The 26,709-nt window shown below is 36.1% G+C and overlaps 1 protein-coding gene across 1 annotated transcript; it reads left to right on the plus strand.

The window, feature by feature from the left end:
* Nucleotides 1-20,499: 20,499 nt before the first annotated feature.
* On the plus strand, nucleotides 20,500-25,883 carry LOC136219466 (uncharacterized). Its single transcript, XM_066006884.1, has 7 exons — nucleotides 20,500-20,607; nucleotides 20,848-22,005; nucleotides 22,432-22,693; nucleotides 23,141-23,757; nucleotides 23,890-24,662; nucleotides 24,816-24,943; nucleotides 25,001-25,883. Exons 1-7 carry the CDS (start codon nucleotides 20,500-20,502, stop codon nucleotides 25,291-25,293), a joined length of 3,339 nt encoding a protein of 1,112 aa, XP_065862956.1. The 3' UTR covers nucleotides 25,294-25,883.
* Nucleotides 25,884-26,709: the final 826 nt, after the last annotated feature.

Genomic DNA, 26,709 nt, shown 5'->3' on the forward strand with positions numbered 1-26,709 from the left:
TTATTGGTGAATGGTAGGCATAATTGGTGGAACTGAATCGAATGAGTTGAAGGGAAAAGAAGGAATAAAGGCAAATATGAATTGCGAGTCGGATGCAGAGTGCACGTTTTTTTGTTCAGCACTTAAATGCAAGAGAGCATATTGTTTGAATACCAAATGCCTATGTGATGTTGCTAAGTTTCGGATTCAACTTACTCTTCCTTGTAATCCATCTCAAGTTTAACCTCTCATTATTTGTATTTCTTTCCATTTTTAATAAATAAATCCCAATAAAACCATTATTTTCTCGAGATTCATGTTCAAGCCATTTTTAGAATTGAGTCAATCATTCGTTAAAAGTTTCAATGTATGTGTGAAAATTAAAATCACCTGTAAAAATTAAAGTTTTTCTATCCTGTGTGGTGATCCGTGTCCGGGAGCTTATACTTGATCTGTTTCAAGCAGGGGCGGAGCCAGAGGGGGCAAGGGAGGGTCTCCGGCACGTCGGAAACTACCACCAGGGGTGTTTTCCACCCCTGGTTCGGAAGTTTACTTTAAAAGATCCAACAGATCCGTAACCCACCACCCATCCCATGACCCACACACCCATCTCTTTAAATTAAAAAGGATCTAGAACAGAATTTAAGAGAATTTAAGAGAAAATAAAAGAAAAGTGGAGGAGAGATGAAGGTAAGATACGGATTGAAGGAGAAGAGGATGGGCGGTGGAAAGGAGAGAGGCCGGAGAAGACAGTTGAATAGCAGAGAACAAAAAAATTGTTTATTTGTTTGTTCTCTTTAAAAAAATCTATTTGTTTTTTTTTTTTTTTTGTATTGTACTAATTCTTTCTTGAGATAAAGATAGTATAGGGAAAATGAAAATTTAGTATTTTTTTATTTAAATTATTTTTTATTTTATTTTATAGAGGTTTAAATTGTTTATTTGTAGGATTAAAACCTATTTAGCTAATGTGGTATCCAAAATTTTATCATTTCACTATTATGGTACTATTTGATAATATTTGCCTCTTAGAATATTTCCATAGGTGACCTTTAATTCATTTTGAATCTAAAGCTAACCGATTTATTATATTTTTTACCACATGATTCAAATTTTGACACGTGATATATAAATAAAGTATAATTTATATAAAAAAAATTCTCTACACTTAATATGTAAATAAGAAAAAAACTAATTCTTTAGTTATCCACGTATTAAATCTATATGAAAAAAATTAAATGAATTGCCAAGTATATATTTTATATGTCAAAAATCGTATAAACAAATCAGTTAGTTTTCCATTCAAAATGGGTTAGATGTCATATATGAAAATATTTTAAGGAGTAAATGTTATCAAATGATACGACATGAGCAAATGATAAAATTTTAGATTCCAGAGAGAACAAATTAATCATTTATTTGTATGTAACAAATGGTAAAATTCTCAATTCATGCTTCTTCTTTTATTTGTATGTGTTTAAATTAGTTATTTAAATTGAACTAAGTTTTTCTAGATTTTAGCTCAAGTAATTATTAGTGAAAAGTGAACACTCACGGAACAAAATTTAAAGCAACATCTTGAGTCGTTATTAAAAAATTTCTACATATAATGTAGCCCCTCCGGACTTTAAACCCTGGCTTCGCCGCTGGTTTCAAGTAAAGTCCAAACATCTGAATAAATAATTTGAGCATTTAGATGATAGCAAATGCCTAAATTGAAACAAAATAGAAAGGGACACATGCAAAAATACCCCTAACATTTTGAGTTTGGACCAACTTTACTCCTAATATCTAAAATGGTATAATTTTATCCCTAACACTGACAGCCAATAGCAATTTTACACCTAACGTTCACTAGTTTAGTCAATTTCAGACATTATTGTAAAATACATTTATTTTGTTCTTTATTCAGCAACAATTGCATATCAGTTGGTTCTAAAAAATATTCAGAATTTTCTGTGATTTAAAAATTAGAAATTGCTGTAGACACCGGGGTCGGAGGACCGATGAAGAAAAATTATAAAAAGGATCCAAATCAGTTGATTAAAATAAATGATGAGTCAATAAAAATAATAAATAAAAAACGTTGTTCAAAGGAACCGTGGAGACCGGTTTGATCGAATTCGGAAATCGAATCGAGATGTCGGGCGAATCGGTTCCACAAATGAAATCTTAAATCGTCTCGCTGAGTTCGGGGTGTTTCATTATAAATAAAGATAGGGGTTTTGTTTTAAAATCCGAACAATAAAAGAATAGTTTTGTAAAAAGATTGATTTTATAAAAGCTAATTTTATAAAATCGGTTTTAACAAAAATCATTTATTATTTTTGGATTTTGGTTAATTTTAAAGTTTTTTTTAAATATTTTTATATACAAACGCGGCACCTCGTCACGGGCCGTTAGACGGCCCGTGACAGGGCTGGGCCGATGGCACTTGGCTTTGGCCAAGTGCAATTTCGCTGCACTTGGCGAAAGCCAAGTGCTTTGCATTTTTTTTAATTTTATTTTTTTTTTGTTTTTTATTATTATTTTATTACAAATAAATAATATAAAAATAAATAAAGTAAAAGAAAAATAAAAAGGAAAAGAGGAGGAAGTTTCCTAGGCTAATTTAGCTAATCTTTGGCTCCAAGTTTGCTTAGAGCCAAGGATAAACTAAGTGTTGGGAGCTCCATGTCTATAAATAGGATGGAGCTCAATACGCACAAAAAAAAAGGACCCGAACCTCTAGAAAAATTCCACGAGACCCAAAAAAAGCAAAAACACAAAAAATCCGACTCAAAACACTATCAATCGACTTGATTTGGGATGTCTATTACCGATTGAGAGGTAATAATCCGAGGAACTAGACCCGTTTAATTCTTTGTTTATTTTGTTTATCATTCGAATTTATTTATTCCATTTTTTTTACTATTTCAATAAGTATTTGGTTTTGATTTTGAAATAAAAACTTCGTTTTAAAATCCTAATACGAACCGTGATCCGATTTAGGGTAGTTCGGGATTTGAACGTCGTAGATCCGTGTATTTATAAACGTTTGAACCGTTATTTTTTTATAAAACGTCGTTTTTGGAATTCCCCATTACAAACTATGATCCGATTTGGGTAATTTGGGGTTAAAACGATAGTATATAATAGATCTACCATTTATGATTAAATCTGAAAAACTGAGGGATTGATTGTGATATTTTGAAAATTTCTGTCACAAACTAAATCTGCTATAATTTTTAATAATTTTCTGAAGCGGGTTGCATTTATTTTGACTTACTAATTTTCATTATTAACCTATTCCCTTTACTTTCCTTATTATTTTTATTATAGTGGTATAAATACACGTATATTATTTTCATTTTCATTTTAATTTTTAATTCTTTCACTTTGCTATACATATAATTCAATTTATTTATTATTAATAGATTCTTTATTTTACTTGGGTAAATTAGTTAGTTATTTTTTAGTATTAGTATTTTTGGATTTATGTGTTTAGTTGATTATTTTCGGTATACTTTATGTACAAATACCATTTTTGGTGTTTTGGGGTCAAATGTTAGTTTTTCTGCTTATTAATATTACTTAGTATTTTCACATATTCTTATTTGGATTAAAGTACAATATATAGCCATATTTTTACTCTTATTTATACATATATATCAATAGTATATATCATTTATTTACTCTATATTTTCGTTATCAACCTATAGTTATAATTATTATTATTTTTACTATATGTATATTTACTCATTTTCTTTTGTCATTTGGATATATGTATATGTATCTAACTATATTAGGAGTGATCTTTTTGGGGTGTTGTACATTGGAAGAAGTAATCATATTTTTAGTTACTTAATTTCAAAGAAGGAGTTAGATTGTAAAAGAGATGGTTTAATTTGATTTCTTAATTCAAGATTCAAATGCTTTCAAAAAGGTAAATAAAATATTTTAATTTCATTTTCTATTTCAAACAATTTCTAAAAGTATCATGTTTTAAAACCTTGATCCGTTCCAAAGGCGGATTAAGCGAACCTCGTAATTAAAATCGTTTTCTTGTAAATAATAGAGTTTTGAATCATTTTGCGTTTAAAAGGTTTTTGTATAAAAATAAATGGACTTGTATGCTTAATTATGTTTTTTGGTTAAAACTTTTGGTTCAACGTTTTCAAACGCTCGAGTCGTTCCAACGGCGATTCGAGTGAACATCATCTAAATTAACGAGGTTTTGAAACGTACCTAAATCGTTCCAACGGTGATTAAGGTACGAACCATGTAAATAAATTCGTTTTCGGGGATTGAGATTAGTGTAGATTTAATGTATAATATGAAGCATAACTCACGTTGTGAATAAACTAATTCTTCATTCTACCTCCCTCTTTCTTCCATATACTCTAAATTCATGTAAATGTGTGATTCTTTACTAATATGGCTTTCAATAATATATGTTCAAAACGGTTTCCAAAACGAGAAAAAAAAGGTTTCAAATGAATTTTATACTTAAAGAAATATGCGATTAGTCCGTTAGCGCCTAACATGCTAAGTAGGAGGCCGGTGGTTCATAACCGGGCGATGTCGGGGTGTCTAGTAGCCTTTCTCCGGAAAGGAGCTAGCCTTCTCGGCTCCTACCTAAGTTTCCCGAACCCTCACCGATCTCCCGCAAGGGATCGGTGTTCATTTCCCATTCGTGGGTGACAACTCTTCCATACTCCGAGCTCCGGCCCTGCCGAGCAGCTTGATTCCGCGATTGGTTGCTTTTGGCGCCAATCACAGCATCTGTCGTCAACGGTGTCCACCCCCGGTCCGCCCGAGCGAGGCCGTGGCACCTATTACAATTGCATATTAGTATTTGTAAATTTGATGAAAATTTTGAAAAAAAATTTCTACCTCGTACAAAAGACAATATATTTTTTATTTTTTTTAAATTTCACGTCTAATCATATATTTGTGATTAGTGATAAAGTGGTGCATATGTGAAACGTACATTTCATGACTGATGAGACAATTTGATGAATAATTTCTCAAATTGGCCCTACTTGAGGGGTAAAATTGCTCTTAACTGCTAACTTTAGGGATAAATTTGCACCATTTTAGACGTTCAGGTAAAATTGTTCATGGCTGTAAACGTTATGAGTATTTTTACATTTTATCGCAAATAGAAATGATAAATTGTGCAATCAAAACAATGAAGTTGCAGTAAGGATATAAATCAAACTTTATAAAGGAATAATAATTATACCATTTTCAAGTTAGAATTCAATCAAAGAAAAGTTATGCATTAAAAAGTTAAATTCAATTACAGCTATTTGCGAGTCCATCAGTTATAGTAATATTTTGGGTTAATTATAAAAAAGTATCTTGTGGTTTGGTTGAAATGCGATGTGATATATGTGATATTTTTTGTTGCAAACAGGACCTCGTGGTTGACACCGTTAGCAAAATCAAAGAAAATTGATGGATTCTGTTAAATTGATGACGTGGCAAATGGTCATTTTGGGAAATTCGAATTTTTAATTTTTTTAATTTTTTTTTTAAATTTGTTCTTTCTCTCCTTCTTCATGGTCTTCTTCGTCATTGTCTTCTTCTTTTTCTTTACCTGAGATTCTAAATCACCCAAACTATAAATTCAACACAAAATCAATGAAGAAATTCAACACAAAATCAATGAAGAAGAATTCTGGAAAACAATTTCTTGTAAATTAAACATAAAATTCTGGGAAACAAAGTTGATAAATTTAAGTAAAAAACTTGCTTCCCACAGAGCGCAAATCGGGCCCTGGTCTTCAAGACGGAATGGAAAAATTTGCTTCCCACAGAGCGAGAAGCAGCCAGGTTTCTGGGTATGCTCTCTTTCTTTTTTCTTTTCTTGCCAAATCACCTTTCCTGCCGGGAATCAATACTGGGAATCAATACTCGATGCAAGATGAAGGACTCCGACGTCGGTCATTAGCGGGTCGTCGCTTCTGCCACCATTGTTATTGGCAAGCTACCGCTTCTACCACTGCTCCTATTGACAAGCCGTCCTCTCTACTGTCGAACTGATGTCGGAGGAAAGGAGAATGTCGGCTGGAAGAAGAAGAACGAAAAGAAAGGAAGGAGAAGAAAGAAAATGGAAGAAGAAAAACGACAGTGAAAGGGAAGAAGATGAGAGTCAACACAAAAAGTCAAAAAAAAAGGGTCAATTTTTTTTTTCCGAAAATGCCCTGTGATTTAATAGATTTTTTTCCGTTTCCTTGATTTTGCAAACGGTGACAACCACGAGGTCCTGTTTGCAACAAAAATACTACAGGTACCACATCGCAAATCGACCAAACCACATGGTACTTTTTTGTAATTAACCCTAATATTTTTAATGAAATCCGGCTTCCGAATTAGTTTTTTGGTGGCCGAAAATTTCAATTTCTCACTCTAACATTTTGCACACAGCTTCCTTTTCTATCAAAAATTACAGTTGCCAAAATTCTCTTCCGATTAATACTGTCTGTTTTCAAATTAAAGATTCGCATGTTAATGGCAAACTTCATTAAAAAGGAAGTGAGAAAAGTAATAACAGTAAAAAAAGAAATGAGGGTTTAAGTAACACGTGAGGCAAATTGTTAAAAGTTAGTTATCGCGTTAACATGCTTAGTAACGTATGTGTCAAAGAACGTGATACAAAAAATATGGTTTACGACGGGCATAGTTTTTGCCGTTTAAGTGTTGTTACTGTAATTGCAACGGGCATTTTTTAGTACAAAAAAAATGTTATGCTCATCAGAAGTTAGTGATATAATTGCAACGTGGTTTTTATTTTAAGGGTAATTAATTTATTAGTCCCTATATTTTGACAAAACACACTGTTTAGTCCCTGTATTTTTAAAAACATAAGGTCTCTAACCTTTTTTCTCAGTAAACTGTTTAGTCTTTCCGTCTGTTTGTTAGATTTTTTACCTTTTATGACTTCAGAAATGACTAAATTATCCTTTACTATTTACCTTCAAACTTCAGAAGAGAAAATCCAATTTAGAAGAAGAAGCTATTTGTATGGAGAACAAGAAAAAGAACAGACTCAATGCTTACGAATTTGAATGATTAAGAAGAAAATCAAGAAGAATAACACTCAATGTTGATTTCACATGCATTAGAGTTTAAAGGAAAGGAAATAAACGAAAAGAAAAACGCAAATCCAAATTGACTAATAGAATCTTCATGAGAGTCTAACGGCAAGGATTAAACAGTTCACCGAGAAAAACGTTAAGGATTAAACAGTTCACCAAGAAAAACGTTAAGGACTTTACCTTGTGTTTTTGAAAATACAGGGACTAAACAGTGTGTTTTGTCAAAATATAGGGACTAATAAATTAATTACCCTTATTTTAACCCATTAGAAACAACAAAAATTGTAATTATTGTCAGAAAATATGCATGTTTCATTAAGAATGTCTTTCGAACTTCCTCCATGCAAACCTCTACGTAAATCCTCTTCAACAATTCGCATAGCCCACGTCGAGTTTGTTCATCTAGATTTATTTTTGTGAAAAAGAAAATTTGTTATTAAGATGTTGCAATGAATAAATATGAGAAACCTGCAGCGAAGGAATCTGAGCAACCTAAAACGGGAGGTTACAATGTGTGCCTTGTTTGGAACATCAACAGAGGACAGTGCACGTACAAGTGGTACTGACTGTTAGAAAAATGGCTTTGGTGTGTTGAATAAAAATGGCTTTGAAAGTGTGAGGTATATTTGTCTTTAAGCACTTTGCTCTCAAGAGCACTTTTACAATCCCACATGGGAAACTTATAACCCTTTGAGTGGGTATATATAGAATTAGGCTTTAGAAGCCTTTAAATTGTGTTAAGTGGTTTTTAGCAAATATACCACACGCGCTCGCTCGTTCGCCCGACGGTACTGGGCCCAAATTTTATTTTATTTTTTATCCGTTTCGGCACAGTTCGATTTCCGTTTTCAATTTTAATTCGGTTTTTTCCGTAACCCTCATTTGTTTCAAACACTGATAATGCACATTGCTTTATTTCTGACTCTTTTTTCATTTAATATACAAACTCTTTCAAGTGAATAACACTGAAGGCACATTCATGCAATAATACGACCACACAATACAGGATATAGTATGACAATGAAACGATTTTACAATAATGATATTAAGACAAAAGCAAAATTTAAAGGAAGCTACCAATTTTAGGTTTATTAATACATAGATATGAATTAAATAACACCATAAGTATTTTACACTTTTATAATTTTTATAATTTTTGACAGGTTATTTATAACACAATAAATATCTTATACACTTTTATAATTTTTTGTGATTAACTTAAATGTGACGGACTTAATTTTTTATATTTTTCGTTAGAGTAGCCACTAATCATGGTTACGCGTGGCACAATCAGGACCTCGTATATAGGCAGATCGCGGGAACATTTTTCTAGTATACTAATTGATCGTGCAGGGGACTATGTATACGCAGCACCGTGCACGTCCTTCAAGACGAATCTATTCGATGTATATGTGGATCTAAATATCCACATGACCACATATACACGGTCACGTGGATGCGCATCGGTGATGTGATCGGGTTTGCTTGTACAATGTTTGGATCAATCACGGGTCCCTATATACCCGGACTCGCTTAAATTTTGGCTCCCTAATCCTGATTTGGGACATTTAATTGTTACATATTTCAGATGATTTTTTACCCCAACTCTAACACATTTGCCCTTTGATTAGTGTATAAATACACTAATTGAAGTTTAATTATGTTAAGAAGTTTTAAGGAACAACATTGGATTCTTAGAAACAAGAAGAAGTTTTAATTAAAAAGTTCCACAATTTTGTCTAGGATTTATTTAATTTCAATAGAATTTCAAATTGGAATTAAAGCAGTTAGGCTCTAATTAATTTCTTTGAGTCCAATTTCATAATTAGTTGAGTCCTAAATCACTAAAATCTAGTCGTTCATCCTCTAATATTGTTCGTGGAGTCTCTCCAGTGCGAGTAACCCTAAGGTAATGTACAAGTTTCTGATGGAAGAGCCTGACAATACATCCGAATTAGTTATAGAAACTGGTATCAATGTACAAAATAATGATACATATCCTTTCATTTGGTCGACTTGTCTTTTTTATATATAGCAAGTCAAAATATAGCAGCCAAATACTGAAGTAGAAATCGAACATACTGAGATGAGTTCTCAGCCACCTTGAAAGAAAACAATCATTTGAAATGTAAGAGTCTATATAATTATATGAGATACAGAAATTGATGGACCATACACGCACATGAAAATTTATATAAGTGATTCATTCATTAGGAATTGATATTTTTTTTATTTGGATTATTTAAAGCAAAAAAAATCTGATTTTTTTCCATATCCTTCTAATGAACTGTCTAATGAACTGTCTATCCGTTTCGAATGAGAGAAAAATCACTCTTATATAAGCAGGCTGTGGGAATATTTTTCTCTCAATTAATTCATTTAATGAACAATTAATCTCATTATATATATTTCTTTCAAATGCACTACCTATCTGTTTCGAATGAAAAAAAAAAATCATTCTTACGTTAATCTTAATGAACAATTAATCTTATTGAACTAAATTCACGTTAATGACAATTAAATCATTGTAACTACTAAAACCTTTTAGAGAATTAATAAATAAACATTAATTTCATTCAATTTCATTAATGAAATTTAGCTGTCAAATAACTATCATTCTTAATTTAAAAAAAAAATTCTTATAGTTTAAATGCCTTAATACGACATCAGTAATTATTTATTATTACTCTTTAACGGCTTGGCCTATAAATTAGTGTGCCTTCACTCAAAATGAACAAACAAAGCCAAAGTGAAACAATTTGAAAAATATCATAATGAAGAGAAATTATTTCAACCTTGGAATTCCAATGATCTTGTTACTCGTTTTATCTTGTAAGTCTTTTGTTTTTACTAATATTCTTACTATTTTTTTCTATTTATCGTCTGAGTACTGTGCATCGATTTTTGTGTTCCTTTTTAATAATATTAGAGCATCTCCAACACTAATTAGCTATATGATTCTCTAAAATAATATAAAATATTAGTTTAGCCAAATTTAAATAGTCAAATTTATGTTTTGCTCCAACCATACTAGCTATTTAACTCTCCATTTAATTATTTTATCATTAAAAGTGATTAAATTTAAAGAAAAATTAGAAAAAAGATACAAAGAGGAAAGAGAAAGAATTAATAAAAAATAGAAGCTAACCAAAGAGACTAACCAAATTTAACTAGTGAAAATGGCTAGCTATTTATTTTAGAGAGTTATGTCACCTTGTTAGAGTGATCACTCTCTAAATGGCTAGCTAAATTTGATAATTTAGAGAGTCATGTCACCCTATTGAAGATGCTCTTAGTCAATGGATCGGGTTTGGGGTGCTAATCTAGTTGGGTCTGCTGCCTTCTCCCGATTACCGACCTTTATTTAAAAATTGGTTATTGGTGAATGGCAGGCAAAATTGATGGAATTGAATCGAAGGAGTTGAAGGAAAAAGAAGGAATAGACGTAAATACGGATTGCGTGTCGGATGAAGAGTGCAAGTTTTTTTATGGTGGACTTAAATGCAAGAGTGTTTATTGCTTGAATAGAAAATGCGAATGTGTGCTTGCTCAATATCGATTTCAATTGACTCCAATCAACACTTTCCGACTCATCTTCATCTTGGAACTAACCTTCTTTACCATCATAGGTTTCTTCATTTTGTTTCCTGTCACATCCGTATCCAAAAAAAAATTAAAAAATAATTTATATATAATTTGATATTACATTATATAATATTTTGAATTCATTATTTGAATTTTACTTCTTTTGTTAACTTATGCTATTAATTTACTGTTAATTTACAGCTTTATATTCACCCATATGTTTACTAACTATTCTGTTATAATATGTTGTAACCACTTCATATTCAGTTAATTAGTACTGTGATAATTTTGTAATTATGTACCATATTAGGAGTATATAGTGTGTAATTTTTCCCTTCTTTTCCTTCTTTGTATTAAGGTACCAGATGAAGCGTTTTATCATCTTCATCTTCTCCTTCAACAATTCTGTAATCTTTATTCAAGTTCTATTATAATACGTGATCTCTTTCTTCAAGCATGTATGTTAAGATGGTATCAGAGAAAATCTTTCTTCACTTCCGCACCAATCTCATGGAAATCGGTCATTGATCGATTCAAGAATCTCATTATTTGGGTCTTTTCGACTTCTCCTCCTTCCTCTTTCCCAATCTTTGGGTCTTTTGATTTCTCTTCTTTCCCAGTTCCTCTTTACCTAGTTCGTGTTCAATTTTCTCCGATCTTTCTTTTCTATTCTTCAATTCTCAACTATGGTGAACAGAATTGATGAATCCATCCCCTACTTCATTCACTCTAGTGAAAATCTGTCTCTTGTTATCGTTACCCCACCGCTGTCTGGAACCAACGATTACCATTCATGGAGTCAGAACATGAAGATGGCTTTACTATCCAAAAACAAATTGGATTTCATCGACGGCACAATCGAAGCACCGGCGAGCAGTTCGGCACAATTTGTCACCTGGAAAAGGTGCAATAACCTTGTTCTTTCATGGATAGTAAGATCATTATCGGCTTCAATCGCTCAAAGTGTTTTGTGGATGGGAGATGCAAGAAGAGTCTGGGTCAATCTTAAAGAAAGATTCGCGCAGTCTGATGTTTTCTGTTTAGCAGCGCTTTAGGGAGAAATCTACACTCTAAAGCAAGGTAACAAATCGGTCTCGGATTACTTCACCCGGCTGCAGATGCTTTGGGATGAATATATCTCCATTAGGGATATTCCAGAATGCGTTTGTAAAGGCTGCGTATGTAACACATTGAATACTGTCAGAAAGAACAGAGATGAGGATCAAGTGGTTTGTTTAATAAAAAGGCTTAATAATGCCTTTGCTACTGTTAGATCTCAAATTATGTTCACTGATTCTATCCCGAACATCAACAAGGTTTTCTCTCTGATTGTTCAGCATGAATGCCAGAGTCAAGCCTCAGATGCCACTAACATCGGTCCAGACCTGCTGGCATTAGTTCAGAATCCTAAGAGCCAGACTCATGATCTTCAAGAACTCATTGCTGTTGTGCAAAATACAAGGGGCAAAAGGAAATTCGGGTCGAATGGTCAAAAGTGTACTCATTGTGGCTTCAAGAACCATACTGTGGACAGTTGCTACAAGAAGCATGGATATCCACCGGGTTACAAATTCAAGAACAAGGTCAATAGAGCAAATCTTGTTGGTTACAGAAGATGAAACAGAGAACAACTCAAGTGGAATTTTAGGAGCAGCTCCAGCCAGCCTCAATCCAGCAATGAATCAACTCTCAAATGATCAAATTCAGCAACTACTGAAGCTTCTTCCATCTTCCAGTAACATATCGCACATCAACTGTGCAACTGCATCCATCTGCCTTATGACAAATGTCACTGAAGGTAAGTCAAACATATCTCTTCTTGCTAAAACACAGAAAGTCTCTTAGATAGTTGATACAGGGGCAACTTGCCACATATCAAGTATAAAAGAGATGTTTTCAGACTTGAGACCTGTGAGCAACTGGAAAGTTCTCTTGCCTAATAAAACTGAAATATATGCCTCTCACATAGGAACTATTAGATTCACAAAGGATTTTATTCTTCATGACACACTCTTAGTTCCTAATTTCTCTTACAATCTTATTTCAGTTTCTAAGCTAACCAATACCTTGAATTGTGAAGTTAAATTCACTAATAATGACTGCGTTATACAGCATATACCAATGAGGAAGATGATTGGTTTAGCTAAATCCAGCGATGGACTTTATCAATTGCACAGACCCTGCTTGAATGTTGATGTTTCTTTTAATAAGCATGTTATCAATAATGTGGATGCTGTGAGCCATGATTTTGTCAATCAATTTTTTGATGTTTCTTTGAACAATATTGACAACCATAATGGTTATAATAGTGTTTTGATGTGGCATAATCGCCTTGGACATATAGGACAATCTAGCTTTGGACATGTGAATAAACATATTGGCAATTTAGATATTGGTAACATTGTATGTGATATATGTCATTTAGCCAGGCAAAAGAAGCATGCTTTTCCAATTAGTAGGTCCAAAACTAGTAGTTGTTTTGATATTTTTCACATGGATATATGGGGCCCTACTCATACTGGTATTAATGGAAACAAATATTTCCTCACTGTGGTCGATGATTATTCTAGGTACACATGGATTTTCTTTGTTCAAGTTAAGTCTGTCATATCCATTTTGGTTCAACATTTTGTTTCCGCGGTTGAAACTCAGTTTAATAAGAAAATTAAGATCATTAGAACTGATAATGGCTTAGAGTTCAAGTTAGATATCTTTTATGTTGACAAAGGCATTATACACCAAACTAGTTGCGTTGAGACTCCTCAACAAAATGGCCTCGTAGAGAGAAAACATCAGCACATTCTGAACATAGCTAGAGATTTACAGTTCCAGAGTAAATTGCATGTCACTTATTGGACTTACTTTATATCTCACGCAGTTTTTCTAATCAATAGGTTACCTTCTAAAGTCATTAATTTTGCTTCGCCTTATGAACTGCTTAATGGTAAAGTTCCCAATTATAATGATCTAAGATCATTTGGTTGTCTCTGTTTTTCCTCCACGTTACATAGAGATAGGAAGAAGTTTGATGCCAGGGCTGAAAGGTGTATATTCCTTGGATATCACCCTAGAACTAAAGGCTATAGGGTGCTTAACTTAGCTTCCTACAGGGTCTCTGTCACTAGAAATGTCGTCTTTCATGAAAACGTTTTTCCTTACCAAGAACCGGTTAGCAGAGATAATGACAAATACATTGTCCCCATATCTCATGAAACTCTTAACAGGGATATTAAGGTCGATACTCCTAACGGGGATATTGAGGTCCCTTCCACTAGTGTCTCATCTGACCGTAGCGTTAGGAGGTCGAACAAAATGACTAAACAACCTGAGTATTTAAGGGACTACCATTGTGCTATTGCTCAAGGCCATTCTACCACACCTATTAAGAGTACCACCTACCACCCTCTGTCCAAAGTTATTTCATATAATAAACTTTCTCAGTCTCAAAAGAATTACTCCTTAGCTCTTATGACTAATCAGGAACCCAGAACTTACAAGCAAGCTGTTGTTCACCCTGAATGGCGGCAAGCTATGCAGGAAGAGCTGAATGCTTTAAATATTAACAAAACCTGGGAGATATGTACTAAACCTGAGGAGAAAGAGGAAGTGGATTGTAAATGGACCTTCAGGATAAAAAGGAGAAGTGATGGGACTATAGATATGTATAAGGCTAGGTTAGTTGCTAAGGGTTTTACCCAACAAGATGGGGTTGATTTCCTCGATACTTTTTCCCCCGTTGCTAAGTTGACTATTGTGAGAGTTCTTGTTGCCTGTGCTGCAATCAAGGGGTGGCGCTTAGAGCAGCTTGACATTAACAATGCGTTTTCACATGGGGACCTTGAGGACGAAATTTACATGAAATTACCTCTCGTTATTTGCAGTGATATCCCTAATCCTAGTTGTAGACTGACTAGATCATTATATGGGCTTAAACAAGCTAGCAGGCAATGGAACATAAAGCTTGGCACTGCTCTGCAATCTATAGGTTTCATCAAATCTTTGGCAGATCCTTCACTTTTTATCATGAAGAAAAATAATAGTTTTATTGCTATTACTGTGTATGCTGATGATTTAATTCTTGCTAGTGATAACTGATAGGGGTATTTTACCCCTATCTTTTAGCGTGATTTACGGGATGATTTTGGATAAAATAAATAAGTTTAATTGTAAAAATAAAGTATCTTGAACAAATAAAGAAATAAAAATCAATCTCGTACTTTTAGTTTAATTCCCTCGTTTTTGATTAGTTTAAGAAATAAAAACGTCAAGCTAACTCGGCTCTCAAGTGTTGTCTTTCAGGTACAAGAAATGAGCGAAAACTTACCTTATACGCGGGGCGTAGAGACCCCCACGCGGGGCGTGAAACATGATGCCAGAAATAATTGCCTTATCCGGAGGTACCATGTGGAATTGACTCATCACACGCGGGGCGTATGCCATGTTACGCGGGGCGTATGACACTTGTCGGCAATAATTCGCCTAATCCTAAAAGTCAGACTGCATTGTCTCCCAGAGTCAACTATCCATACGCAGGGCGTATCACTATATACGCGGGGCGTATAAGGCAGTTCTTCAACGTAAAAAGATCAGAGACACATTTACGCGGGGCGTACTTCATCTATGCACGGCGTACATACTCCAATTCTAGCAACAAAACTTCAGAGACTCAAACACACGGGGCGTACTTCAGCTACGCAGGGCGTGTTTGAGACAAATAGATACGGAATTGGTCCACATGCAGGAGATTTCTGACGGAATGGGCGCTTACGCGGGGCATAAACCTCCTCACGCAGGGAGTATCATGGGTTTTCTGCACCAAATAATATTGCTCCATGCTTGTACTTTGTGAAATTACCAACTTGCCCTTGCTTGATGTCTATAAATAGATAGCTCTTAAACTTCATTAGACACCAATTACATACTAGAGAGCTATACTATACTCCTTTCTTTCCTTGTAATTTAGATCCAAGTTTTTGTAGTTAAACTCTCCCCCTCGAGAGCTTGTTCGGTTGCTCCGACGTTCCATCGAAGTTCCGCTCCATCATTCATCACCAAGCTCGAGAGTTCCACCTCCACGACCTAGGAGACGGCTTTGAGTCCGGTTAGCTAGTTCCAAGGGCGGATTCTCCCTTTTTACTTGCTAATTAGCTTGTACTCTTCCTATGTACTAGGCGTGGTTGTATTTCATCTATACACTTTCCATATTTATAATTTATGATTCATAATCTCTATTTCCCTTTACGTGTTGATGTTTATTGCTTGTTTTGATATTGATAATTGACTATTGTGTAGGAGCACGTGATTACCGCCGCCATCTGGGCTATCTTTAGGGAATTATATAGGTGTTGCCTTACCGGAAGTGACAAATCGGAAACCGTAGGAATTGACAAGCCACGGAACTTACGGGCCCTAATTTCTAGTTCCCCCACATTAGACACGCCTTGACTTGGAATCACGTAGTCTAAGCACTTCACGGGTCGATCTTACTACACTTGGTCGTCTTTGCAAGAATAAACCATTTTCCGTATACATTTAGAGTCGTTATTTATCGTAGTTATAACTTATCATACACACCCCACTTCATTGAGTTTCAGCTACACGAATCTGTGTCGCCAATAGTTAGGAATAGTGTGTAATTGTGTCTTACTTTACCCCAAAGTAATCACCGCTTAAATAACATACGAAACCGAGTAGTTTAATACTTGTAATTATAAATCCCGTGGATTCGATACCCGGTCTTAACCGGATTATTACTTGATACGACGGGGTACACTTGCCCCTAAGTAGTCGTGATGTCTAGTGAATTGAGAGCACTTATAAAGCTAAAATTCATAGTCTCGTAGCTCACTCATATCACACCAACATCCGTATTAACATACACCGCTAGACGACGCGCTATCAAGTTTTTAGCGCCGTTGCCGGGGATTTATAATTTCCTACAATATTAGACAAAAACTTTTTATTGTTAGTTTAAGCATTCTTTTTTGTATAAATTGTTTATATATACACTTGCTAACCTTATTATTTTTGTTGATAATTCTTTACTTGTTTTACTTTATGCACACCCGATCTAAGAGTGATTCTCTCGTACCTATTGATTTCGAAATTGAACGTACTCTTTGTAGGTTACGTAGAGAAAGAATGACAAATCTCAATGACGGAGCTAACCAGCCCGAGCTCGACCAACGGGGGCCGGAACAACCCGTGAATAACGATCGTAATGGTGAAGGCAACGACACGCATTCGATGTTGGAGATTCTTGCTCCACATCGTCCTCAAATCCGCCACGGAATCATTGCCCCCACCATTCCGGCCGACACATTTGAAATAAAGCCTAGCATGATCCAATTAATCCAACAATTTGGTCAATTCGGAGGGGAACCCCATGAAAACCCTAACAAACACCTTGATAAATTTCTTATGTGTGCCGAAACTTCACGGCAAAATAATGTTCCGGTAGAAGCCGCCCAACTAAAATTGTTTCCTTTTTCATTGACATGACAGGCACTAGAGTGGCTACACTCATTGGAGGCGGGATCTATCACGTCATGGGAAGAACTCGAAAAGGAGTTCCTTTCCTACTATTTTCCGCCGTCCAAAATAGTCAAGTTACGGACCGATATCACATCCTTTAGGCAGTTGGAATGTGAGGCCCTCCACGCAGCTTGGGCTCGATTCTGGAAGTTGCTCCGAAACTGCCCCCACCACGACATCCCAAAGCACGACTTGGTAAGCACCTTTTACCACGGGTTAACCCCCACTAACCGTGCGACTGTTGATTCTGCTGCAGGTGGGGATCTATTTCGGAAATCAGCTAGTGAGGCCTACGAGCTCATTCACAAGCTCGCAAGGAAAAGTGTGCAATGGCAAGAGGATCGGCTTGCCGGCTCGTCGCGACACCAGACATTCGCTGTGGAGAAAGAGGCTCCGAAAAACTCTATAGCTGAAATGAACAAGAAGCTTGACTCGTTAATTTCCCAACTAAGCCTCAATAAAGGTGCACAGGTCATGATGTGCACTCACTGTGGTGGAGACCATGATGCGTTCAATTGCCAAATCGGTAGCCCCTTCGCCGGCGACGCAGAAAACGTAAGTTTTGTAGGAGGTAACCAAAGGTATAATTCCCATTCGAACTCCTATTCTCACCACAATAATAATAATAACAGCGGATGGAGGCCTCGGTATCAACACCCGAACTTATCATATGGCAACAATAATAATGTGTTGAGGCCCCCATCCAACTTTGAGCAAGAATTTCGTGAAAACGCGCTCGGGCAATCACAGGCCGCGCCCGGAAATCGAAACGCTCCGCCCTCCAACAATATACATGACCAATCGGTCACGTCTTTATTGAAGGACATATTAACCCGTCTTTCCGATAGCGAAGTGTTTTGTAGGGATCTTAGTCGCCAAGTGGCCCACCTGAACCGTCAACAACAAGAAAGGCCACTAGGAACCCTCCCGACAAATACTGAACAAAATCCGCGGGGTAAGAATCGGGAATCCGGACAGGTGGTAACGCTCCTCAACGATAGGAGTTCGGACCCGTCAAGCTCCAACGCGGACATCTTGCAATAAGCCGCCAAATAAGAAAGTCGAGCTACTCCGACTCAAAACGTAGCATCGGTTTGAATCCCTCGAATCATTTGTATATATGTATCATAAACATTGTTTCTTCTCTTTATTTTGCATTATGATGGTTTTTATTTTTTATTTTTCATCTTTATTGTTGCCCTCTTCCTTTTTCTTTTATAATACTTTCTTAAAAATCAAAAGAAAACCAAATCCCACAATAATCCAAAAATTTTACAAATACGCGGGGCGTACAAACCATTGCGCCCCGCGTAGTTGTATCTCTGCCGTTTTTGCAGAATAATGATCACGCTACGCGCGGCGTACCTACATCACGCCCCGCGTACGCTTCCCTTTCCTTAATAAATGCCACATAAAGGACACGTGGGGCGTACCGCATGGTACGCCGCGCGTATCCTCGGGGAGTTGTGAATCACAACTCCCCATGGCAACTCCCCATCTCTCAAACTTCTAATCACCACTCTTCCCCATACACCTTTTCCACCTCCACACTCCACCACATTTCCACCCGGAAGCGGGGCAAGATCGGGTTGGGCCATCTAGTCACTCTTTTCGCCACTTTCGCTCTTGGCGTAGCTACACTTGCTAGCCTCCCAAGCCTTTTGTGATGTGATATCAAAAGCACAAGAGCATGGAACAAAGGAGCTTGGAGTTAAGGAGCCTAGTAGAAGCATGAGGGATCCATTGGAGCTGTCAATTGGACCTATGACGAAGAATCGTGCAAAGAAAGACCAACAAATGCTTAATGGACTCATCTTGAGCTTCTTTAAACAAGGAATGAATTCTAGCGAAGTCATTAAAGATGGTGTGTTTTTGTGTTGTATCCAAGCCCAAGCCCATAATAGTGATATGTAAAAAGGTTGATCATATTTTAAGAGAAGTTTTGGACTTGCATGTGTTTGGCATGTGCAAAACCCATTGGGACTCATTAAAATTAATGCTATAACCTTATAGGTTTGATTGGGCTTATTTCTAGCTAATTAAAAGGCCCAAATAATGTTAATTAATGGGCTGAAATTGGGCTCTAAAGGACAAAAACGAATTTAATGTTTTTCCTTGTCTAATTAGGATTTCTTTTACCTTGATGCACTAGGATTCAACTTTCTTTTTAGTTTAGGTTTAGGTTTATTTTGTAGCCTATATAAAGGCTTGTATTCTTCATTATTTTCATCAATCAGAATCAATATTTTTATGAACAAAAGTTCTTCTTTTCCTTTGGGAATTATTTTCAATCCGGGATTGAATTCTTTATTGTGAGCTTGAGAGACCGGGTCATCATTCTTGCAATATTATCTTGATCGTGAACAAGTATTTTGGTAAGGTACTTGTGAATCGCCAAACACTCAGGTTCCAATTTAATTATTCGAAGGTGTAAGGTCAGATCTCCTTTCATTGTCTTTAATTCTTTGGGATTGGTTTGTTATCACCAATTTATGTTTGTTATTTGATTCTATTAATTCCTTAAGATAGATCGGGAAAACTTGTTGATTTGGTTATTATCTCTTTTTCATAACCAATATCACATCAATTGGTATCAGAGCTTTGGCTCTTAAGGAATTTGTTGTTTTTGTTTTGTTTGTCGAAATTAAAAAAAAAAAAAAAAAAAATTACCCCAATCTAGAGTCTTTAATTATTGATCGAGTTCCTCATATCTTTGCATCTAGTTATTTAGGTTCTTAGTTGTAGCGAACTGATTATTTTTGGATTCTATTCTTACTAGCCAAACCCATTTATGTGTGTGAATTTCTTCAATTTTTTTTTGCATGCTAAATCATTAGTGCAAGTTTAATTTGTTAATCAATTCCAATCTAGTTTAAAAAAAAAAGGGAAAAAAAAAAGAAAAAAAAAGGAAAAAAAAAGGAAAAAAAAAAAGGAAAAAAAAAAAAAAAAAAATCGGCTCATTGTTTGTACTAAAGTTACAAGTTTTCTAGAATTTGCATGCTAAACACACATTCTTAAAATTTCTTTCAAACATTTGTCTCTTCTTCGAAAATCGTCTTTTATTCTATTCTTAGTGTGCTAAACTTTGGTTATCGTTACAATATTAGTCTTCTTTGCTTCTAGTTTCTGCTCTACTTTATTTTGTCATTCTTTTGCTTCATTGGCATTTATATTACCCGAGATAATCCTTATGATCTATCAAGATAATATAAAAGAGTGATTGAACCGGTTGTGAGGTACTTCTTTTACTTTCTTTTTCTTCTTTTCTTGCTTTAGACTAGATTTCACTTTTCTTTCATTCTTTATATATTTTGTCATGTCTAACGAACCTAAAAAGGACAACGTTAACGATGTTGATTCTAAAGAATGGCAACAAGCTATTGTAGGTGAGATGAAGAGGTTAGGGGCTATTGTGGCTGATTTGGTTTCAAACCAAAAGAAATCAAGCCAAAAGAAAGGAGGACGCGGGAGATTGAATTTTGATGATGAACTATCCGAGTCTGAAGAGGAGGAGCAGTTTGGATACCGAAAAAGGGGTAACGATCGAAAAGATAGTAATCTTAATGCTATCAAACTTAAAATGCCTACTTTTCGAGGAGCTAGTGACCCAGAGGCGTATCTTGATTGGGTACGAAAGGTTGAAACAATCTTTGACATACATGAGTATTCCGAGGAGAAGAAGGTGAAACTTGTAGTATCCGAACTAACTGAATATGCGGCTGTTTGGTGGGACCAATTAAAGCGCACAAGAAAAAGAGATGGTGATGAACCCATAAGAACATGGGGTGAATTGAAGAAGGTCATGAAAAAGAGATTTGTGCCGGCTCACTATTATAAGGAGTTGTTGAAAGAACTCCAATCCATGTCTCAAGGTAACCAATCTGTTGAAGATTATCACAAACAATTGGAGATGGCACTAATCCGAGCTGATATACAAGAAGATGAGGAAGCTACCATGGTTAGATTTCTCATGGGAATGAAGAGGGAGATTCGCAACCCTCTTGAGCTACAAACTTATTTCCACATGGACGAGATGCTCCATAAAGCGATAAAAATTGAGAGACAACTTCAAGAGGTTGAGAAAGGGAGATCAAAGTTCAAAGGCACTACTTCCACTCCATGGAAGTCAGATCCAAGAGGTAATTTCAAAACTAAATCTGAATTTAGCTCTAAAAGTGACCAAACGCCTCAGGTTGATTCAAAAGCATTTGGGAAGTTGCAAATTGGTGGAACTACTCCAAAATACAAAACTACTGAAAAACCCACAAGAACTCGTGAAATTGTGTGTTTTAAGTGCCAAGGGAGAGGGCACTATGCAAGAGAGTGTTCGAATCAAAAGGCGATGGTTATGAAGCATGGTGAGTTAATATCCGAAAGTGAGTCCGAACATGAATCAGATGATATGCCCACCTTAGAAGATTGTAGTGATATAGAAGAGGTGGATAGTAAAGGAGGACATGGAGTTAACTTAGTCACTCGTAGAACATTGAAGATGGGAGTGAGTGGTGACATTGAGCAACGAGAGCACATCTTTCATGCTCATTGCAACATACTTGGAAAAACATGCTTACTAATTATTGATGGAGGAAGTTGTTGCAACGTGGTAAGCAATGTGTTAGCAAGCCGATTAGGGATATCAACAATTCCACATCCCAATCCTTATCGGTTACAATGGTTGAATGATAGTAACGAACTCAAAGTTACTAAACAGGTGCTTCTGAACTTTTCTATTGGTTCTTTTTCTGATGAGGTATTATGTGATGTAGTACCTATGCAAGCATGTCATGTGTTATTGGGGAGGCCTTGGCAATTCGATCGATCAGCACTACATCATGGTCGAACAAATAAATTTACTATTGCTAAGGATGGGAAGAAGTATATTTTGCCACCTTTATCACCTGCTGAAGTGTTTGAAGATCAGCTCTACATGCAAAGAATGTTACAAGAACAATCTGTGAGAAGGGAAAAGGTTAAGGCGAGAGAAAATAAGAGTGATAAAATCAGTGAGGGTGTGAAGAGAGAAGAGGTGAGTGAAAAGGCATTAGTGAGGTCGAGAAATGAGGGTGAGAGGAGAGAAAAAGAGAGGAGCATTAACAAAAGCCAAAATCTATCTTTATATGCTAAATTGAGGGATGTAAAGCAAGATGATTTTGAAAACAAAAATTTATTATTATTTTATTGTAAGAGTTTTTGTTTATCTTCTGTAAGTCAGTCTAACCTTCCTTCTAGTATTTCCCCTCTTTTGCAGGAATTCAAGGATTTATTCCCCGAAGAGATGCCTAATAAGTTACCCCCGATTCGAGGAATTGAGCATCAAATTGACTTTGTTCCCGGAGCACAAATTCCAAATCGACCAGCCTATAGAAGTAACCCTGAGGAGACAAAAGAACTACAAAGGCAAGTCGAGGAACTAATGGCAAAAGGGTTGATTCGTGAATCTATGAGTCCGTGTGCTGTACCAGTCATCCTAGTACCAAAGAAAGATGGAACTTGGCGGATGTGCATCGATTGTAGAGCCGTCAATAAAATCACGGTAAAGTATCGTCATCCTATCCCTAGGTTAGATGATATGTTGGATGAATTAAATGGGGCTGTTATTTTCACTAAAATAGATCTTAAGAGTGGGTACCATCAGATTCGCATGTCATTAGGAGATGAATGGAAAACGGCTTTTAAGACTAAGCATGGTTTATATGAGTGGTTAGTTATGCCTTTCGGTTTAACAAATGCACCTAGTACTTTCATGAGATTAATGAATCATGTTTTGAGAGAGTTTATAGGTAAATTTGTTGTTGTTTATTTTGATGACATTCTTATCTATTCTAAATCTGAGGCAGAACACATAGAACATGTTAAGGTTGTATTAGATGTTTTGAGAGAACAGAAATTATACGCTAACCTTTCTAAGTGCTCATTTTGCATGGAGAAAGTTGTGTTTTTGGGTTTTATTGTTTCAGCACAAGGAGTTTCTGTTGATATTGAAAAGGTGAAAGCCATTCAAGAGTGGCCAACGCCAAATTCAGTTACCGAGGTGAGGAGCTTTCATGGCTTGGCGAGTTTCTATAGGAGGTTTGTGAAGAACTTCAGTACCATTGCCGCACCACTAACCGAGGTAATAAAAAAGAATGTTGGCTTTAAGTGGGGCAAAGCACAAGAGGATGCTTTTGAGATGCTTAAGGCAAGACTAACTTCTGCCCCCGTTTTAGCACTTCCAAACTTTGATAAATCGTTTGAAATTGAGTGTGATGCGTCGGGAGTAGGGATTGGTGCTGTTTTAATGCAAGAGGGTCGACCTATAGCCTTCTTTAGTGAAAAACTTAGTGGTGCAACCTTAAACTATCCCACTTATGATAAAGAACTCTATGCATTAGTTAGGGCTTTGCAAATGTGGCAACATTATTTATGGCCTAAAGAGTTTGTGATCCACACCGATCATGAATCCTTGAAACATCTTAAGGGTCAACAAAAATTGAACCGAAGACATGCCAAGTGGGTGGAATTTATAGAGACGTTTCCTTATGTGATTAAGTATAAGCAAGGGAAGGAAAACGTAGTTGCTGATGCATTAAGTAGGAGAGTTAGCTTATTGAATGTGATGCATGCTAAGTGTTTAGGATTTGAGTATATCAAAGAATTATATGTTGATGATCTAGACTTTGCATCTATTTATAAAGCTTGTGAACTTACTGCTTTTGGAAAATTTTATAGACATGAGGGCTACTTATTTAGAGATAATCGATTATGCATGCCTAAATGTTCACATAGAGAATTTCTTGTGAGGGAAGCCCACGGTGGAGGCTTGATGGGGCATTTTGGGGTTGCTAAGACTTTGGACATGATTTCTGAACATTTCTTTTGGCCTCATATGAAACGTGATGTGGAAAGAATATGTGCTAGTTGTATTAATTGTAAGAAAGCTAAGTCTAGAGTTATGCCTCATGGTTTATACACTCCATTACCTGTGCCGAATGAACCTTGGACTGCTATATCCATGGATTTTGTGATGGCTTTACCTAGGTCTAAGAGAGGTAATGATTCCATATTTGTGGTTGTAGATCGCTTTTCTAAGATGGCACATTTCATACCATGCCATAAAACTGATGATGCTATTAATATTGCTAACTTGTTCTTTAGAGAGGTTGTTCGTCTGCATGGGATGCCAAAGAGTATAGTTAGTGATAGAGATCCTAAGTTTTTAAGCTATTTTTGGAAGACTTTGTGGAATAAATTGGGGACTAAACTGTTGTTTTCTACTTCTTGTCACCCTCAAACTGATGGTCAAACCGAAGTAGTAAATAGAACTTTAGGACAACTTCTTAGGGCAGTTATTCAAAAGAATCTTAAGTCATGGGAAGAATGCCTACCATTTATTGAGTTCGCTTATAATAGGGCTATACATTCATCTACTAACTTCTCACCATTTGAAATTGTTTATGGTTTTAATCCTTTGACACCATTAGACTTGATCCCTTTGCCTGTTGATGAAAGGAAAAGTTTAGATGGAAAGAAAAAGGCAGAAATGGTGCTTAAGTTACATGAACAAGTGAAACAACAACTGGAGAAGAAGAATGAGCATTATGCAAAGCAAGCTAACAAGGGTCGACAATGTGTTCTATTTGAACCCGGTGATTGGGTGTGGTTGCATATGCGCAAGGAAAGGTTCCCCGCTCAGAGAAAATCAAAGCTACATCCTAGAGGCGATGGTCCATTTCAAGTAGTCGCACGAATTGGGGATAATGCCTACAAGCTCGACTTGCCAGGTGAGTATAGTGTGCATGCAACTTTTAATGTGGCTGATTTATCTTTGTTTGATGTAGGAGATGAAGATTTGAGGACAAATCCTTTTCAAGAGAGAGGGAATGATGTGATATCAAAAGCACAAGAGCATGGAACAAAGGAGCTTGGAGTTAAGGAGCCTAGTAGAAGCATGAGGGATCCATTGGAGCTGTCAATTGGACCTATGACGAAGAATCGTGCAAAGAAAGACCAACAAATGCTTAATGGACTCATCTTGAGCTTCTTTAAACAAGGAATGAATTCTAGCGAAGTCATTAAAGATGGTGTGTTTTTGTGTTGTATCCAAGCCCAAGCCCATAATAGTGATATGTAAAAAGGTTGATCATATTTTAAGAGAAGTTTTGGACTTGCATGTGTTTGGCATGTGCAAAACCCATTGGGACTCATTAAAATTAATGCTATAACCTTATAGGTTTGATTGGGCTTATTTCTAGCTAATTAAAAGGCCCAAATAATGTTAATTAATGGGCTGAAATTGGGCTCTAAAGGACAAAAACGAATTTAATGTTTTTCCTTGTCTAATTAGGATTTCTTTTACCTTGATGCACTAGGATTCAACTTTCTTTTTAGTTTAGGTTTAGGTTTATTTTGTAGCCTATATAAAGGCTTGTATTCTTCATTATTTTCATCAATCAGAATCAATATTTTTATGAACAAAAGTTCTTCTTTTCCTTTGGGAATTATTTTCAATCCGGGATTGAATTCTTTATTGTGAGCTTGAGAGACCGGGTCATCATTCTTGCAATATTATCTTGATCGTGAACAAGTATTTTGGTAAGGTACTTGTGAATCGCCAAACACTCAGGTTCCAATTTAATTATTCGAAGGTGTAAGGTCAGATCTCCTTTCATTGTCTTTAATTCTTTGGGATTGGTTTGTTATCACCAATTTATGTTTGTTATTTGATTCTATTAATTCCTTAAGATAGATCGGGAAAACTTGTTGATTTGGTTATTATCTCTTTTTCATAACCAATATCACATCATTTTGCCTAGGCCCGTGCAGAAAAATGCTTTTAAGTCCCTGAACCGTCCCACTTCGGGCCCAAGAGAAACTTCGGGGGCTGCTCATGCCAACGAGGACGGCGGTCCGGATTCGGATTCCAGCTTGGGCCTCAATTTTAGTCCACCCAACCATGATTTTAACGCCATTTATGCTCGGTTGGATATCTTGGAGGATAACCAACGCCGGGACCGAGTCCATTATGACTCCCAATTTGCCACCCTCAACACCCGCTTCGATACCATTGAGGCACAACAACGTGAGGATCGGACCCATATCGACACTCGCTTCGATGCCCTCACCGCCTCCTTCGCTTCCTACTTCAACCTCCATGGCAATCCACCTCCATCTCAACCTTAGCTCCATTTTCTTTTTGTGTGTTTTCATTTTCTTTTGTTTTATTTCCCTTTGTTTTTATGTTTCTTGTACTGTCTTTTCTGTTTCTCATATATTAGTGCTTTTCGTTTATGTTTCGTGTTGTTTGTTGTTTCTTTTTACTGCTTGTGATGAAACCACGCAGGGCGTACCCCATAGCACGCCCTGCGTCCCTTCGTTTTATGTTTAAAAATGGTTCAGAAACTCAAACACGCGGGGCGCCTCTTTCCTGCGCCTCGCGTCTTTGAGTCTCTACCTAAAAACACCACAAAACGTAGTGGTTACGCGGGGCGCCCCTGTAGGTACACCCCGCGTAACCCCTGACCACTAAGGGTCTTCTTTTTCTTTCTTT

Source organism: Euphorbia lathyris, chromosome 1 (assembly GCF_963576675.1).
Source record: "Euphorbia lathyris chromosome 1, ddEupLath1.1, whole genome shotgun sequence".
Classification (NCBI taxonomy): domain Eukaryota; kingdom Viridiplantae; phylum Streptophyta; class Magnoliopsida; order Malpighiales; family Euphorbiaceae; genus Euphorbia; species Euphorbia lathyris.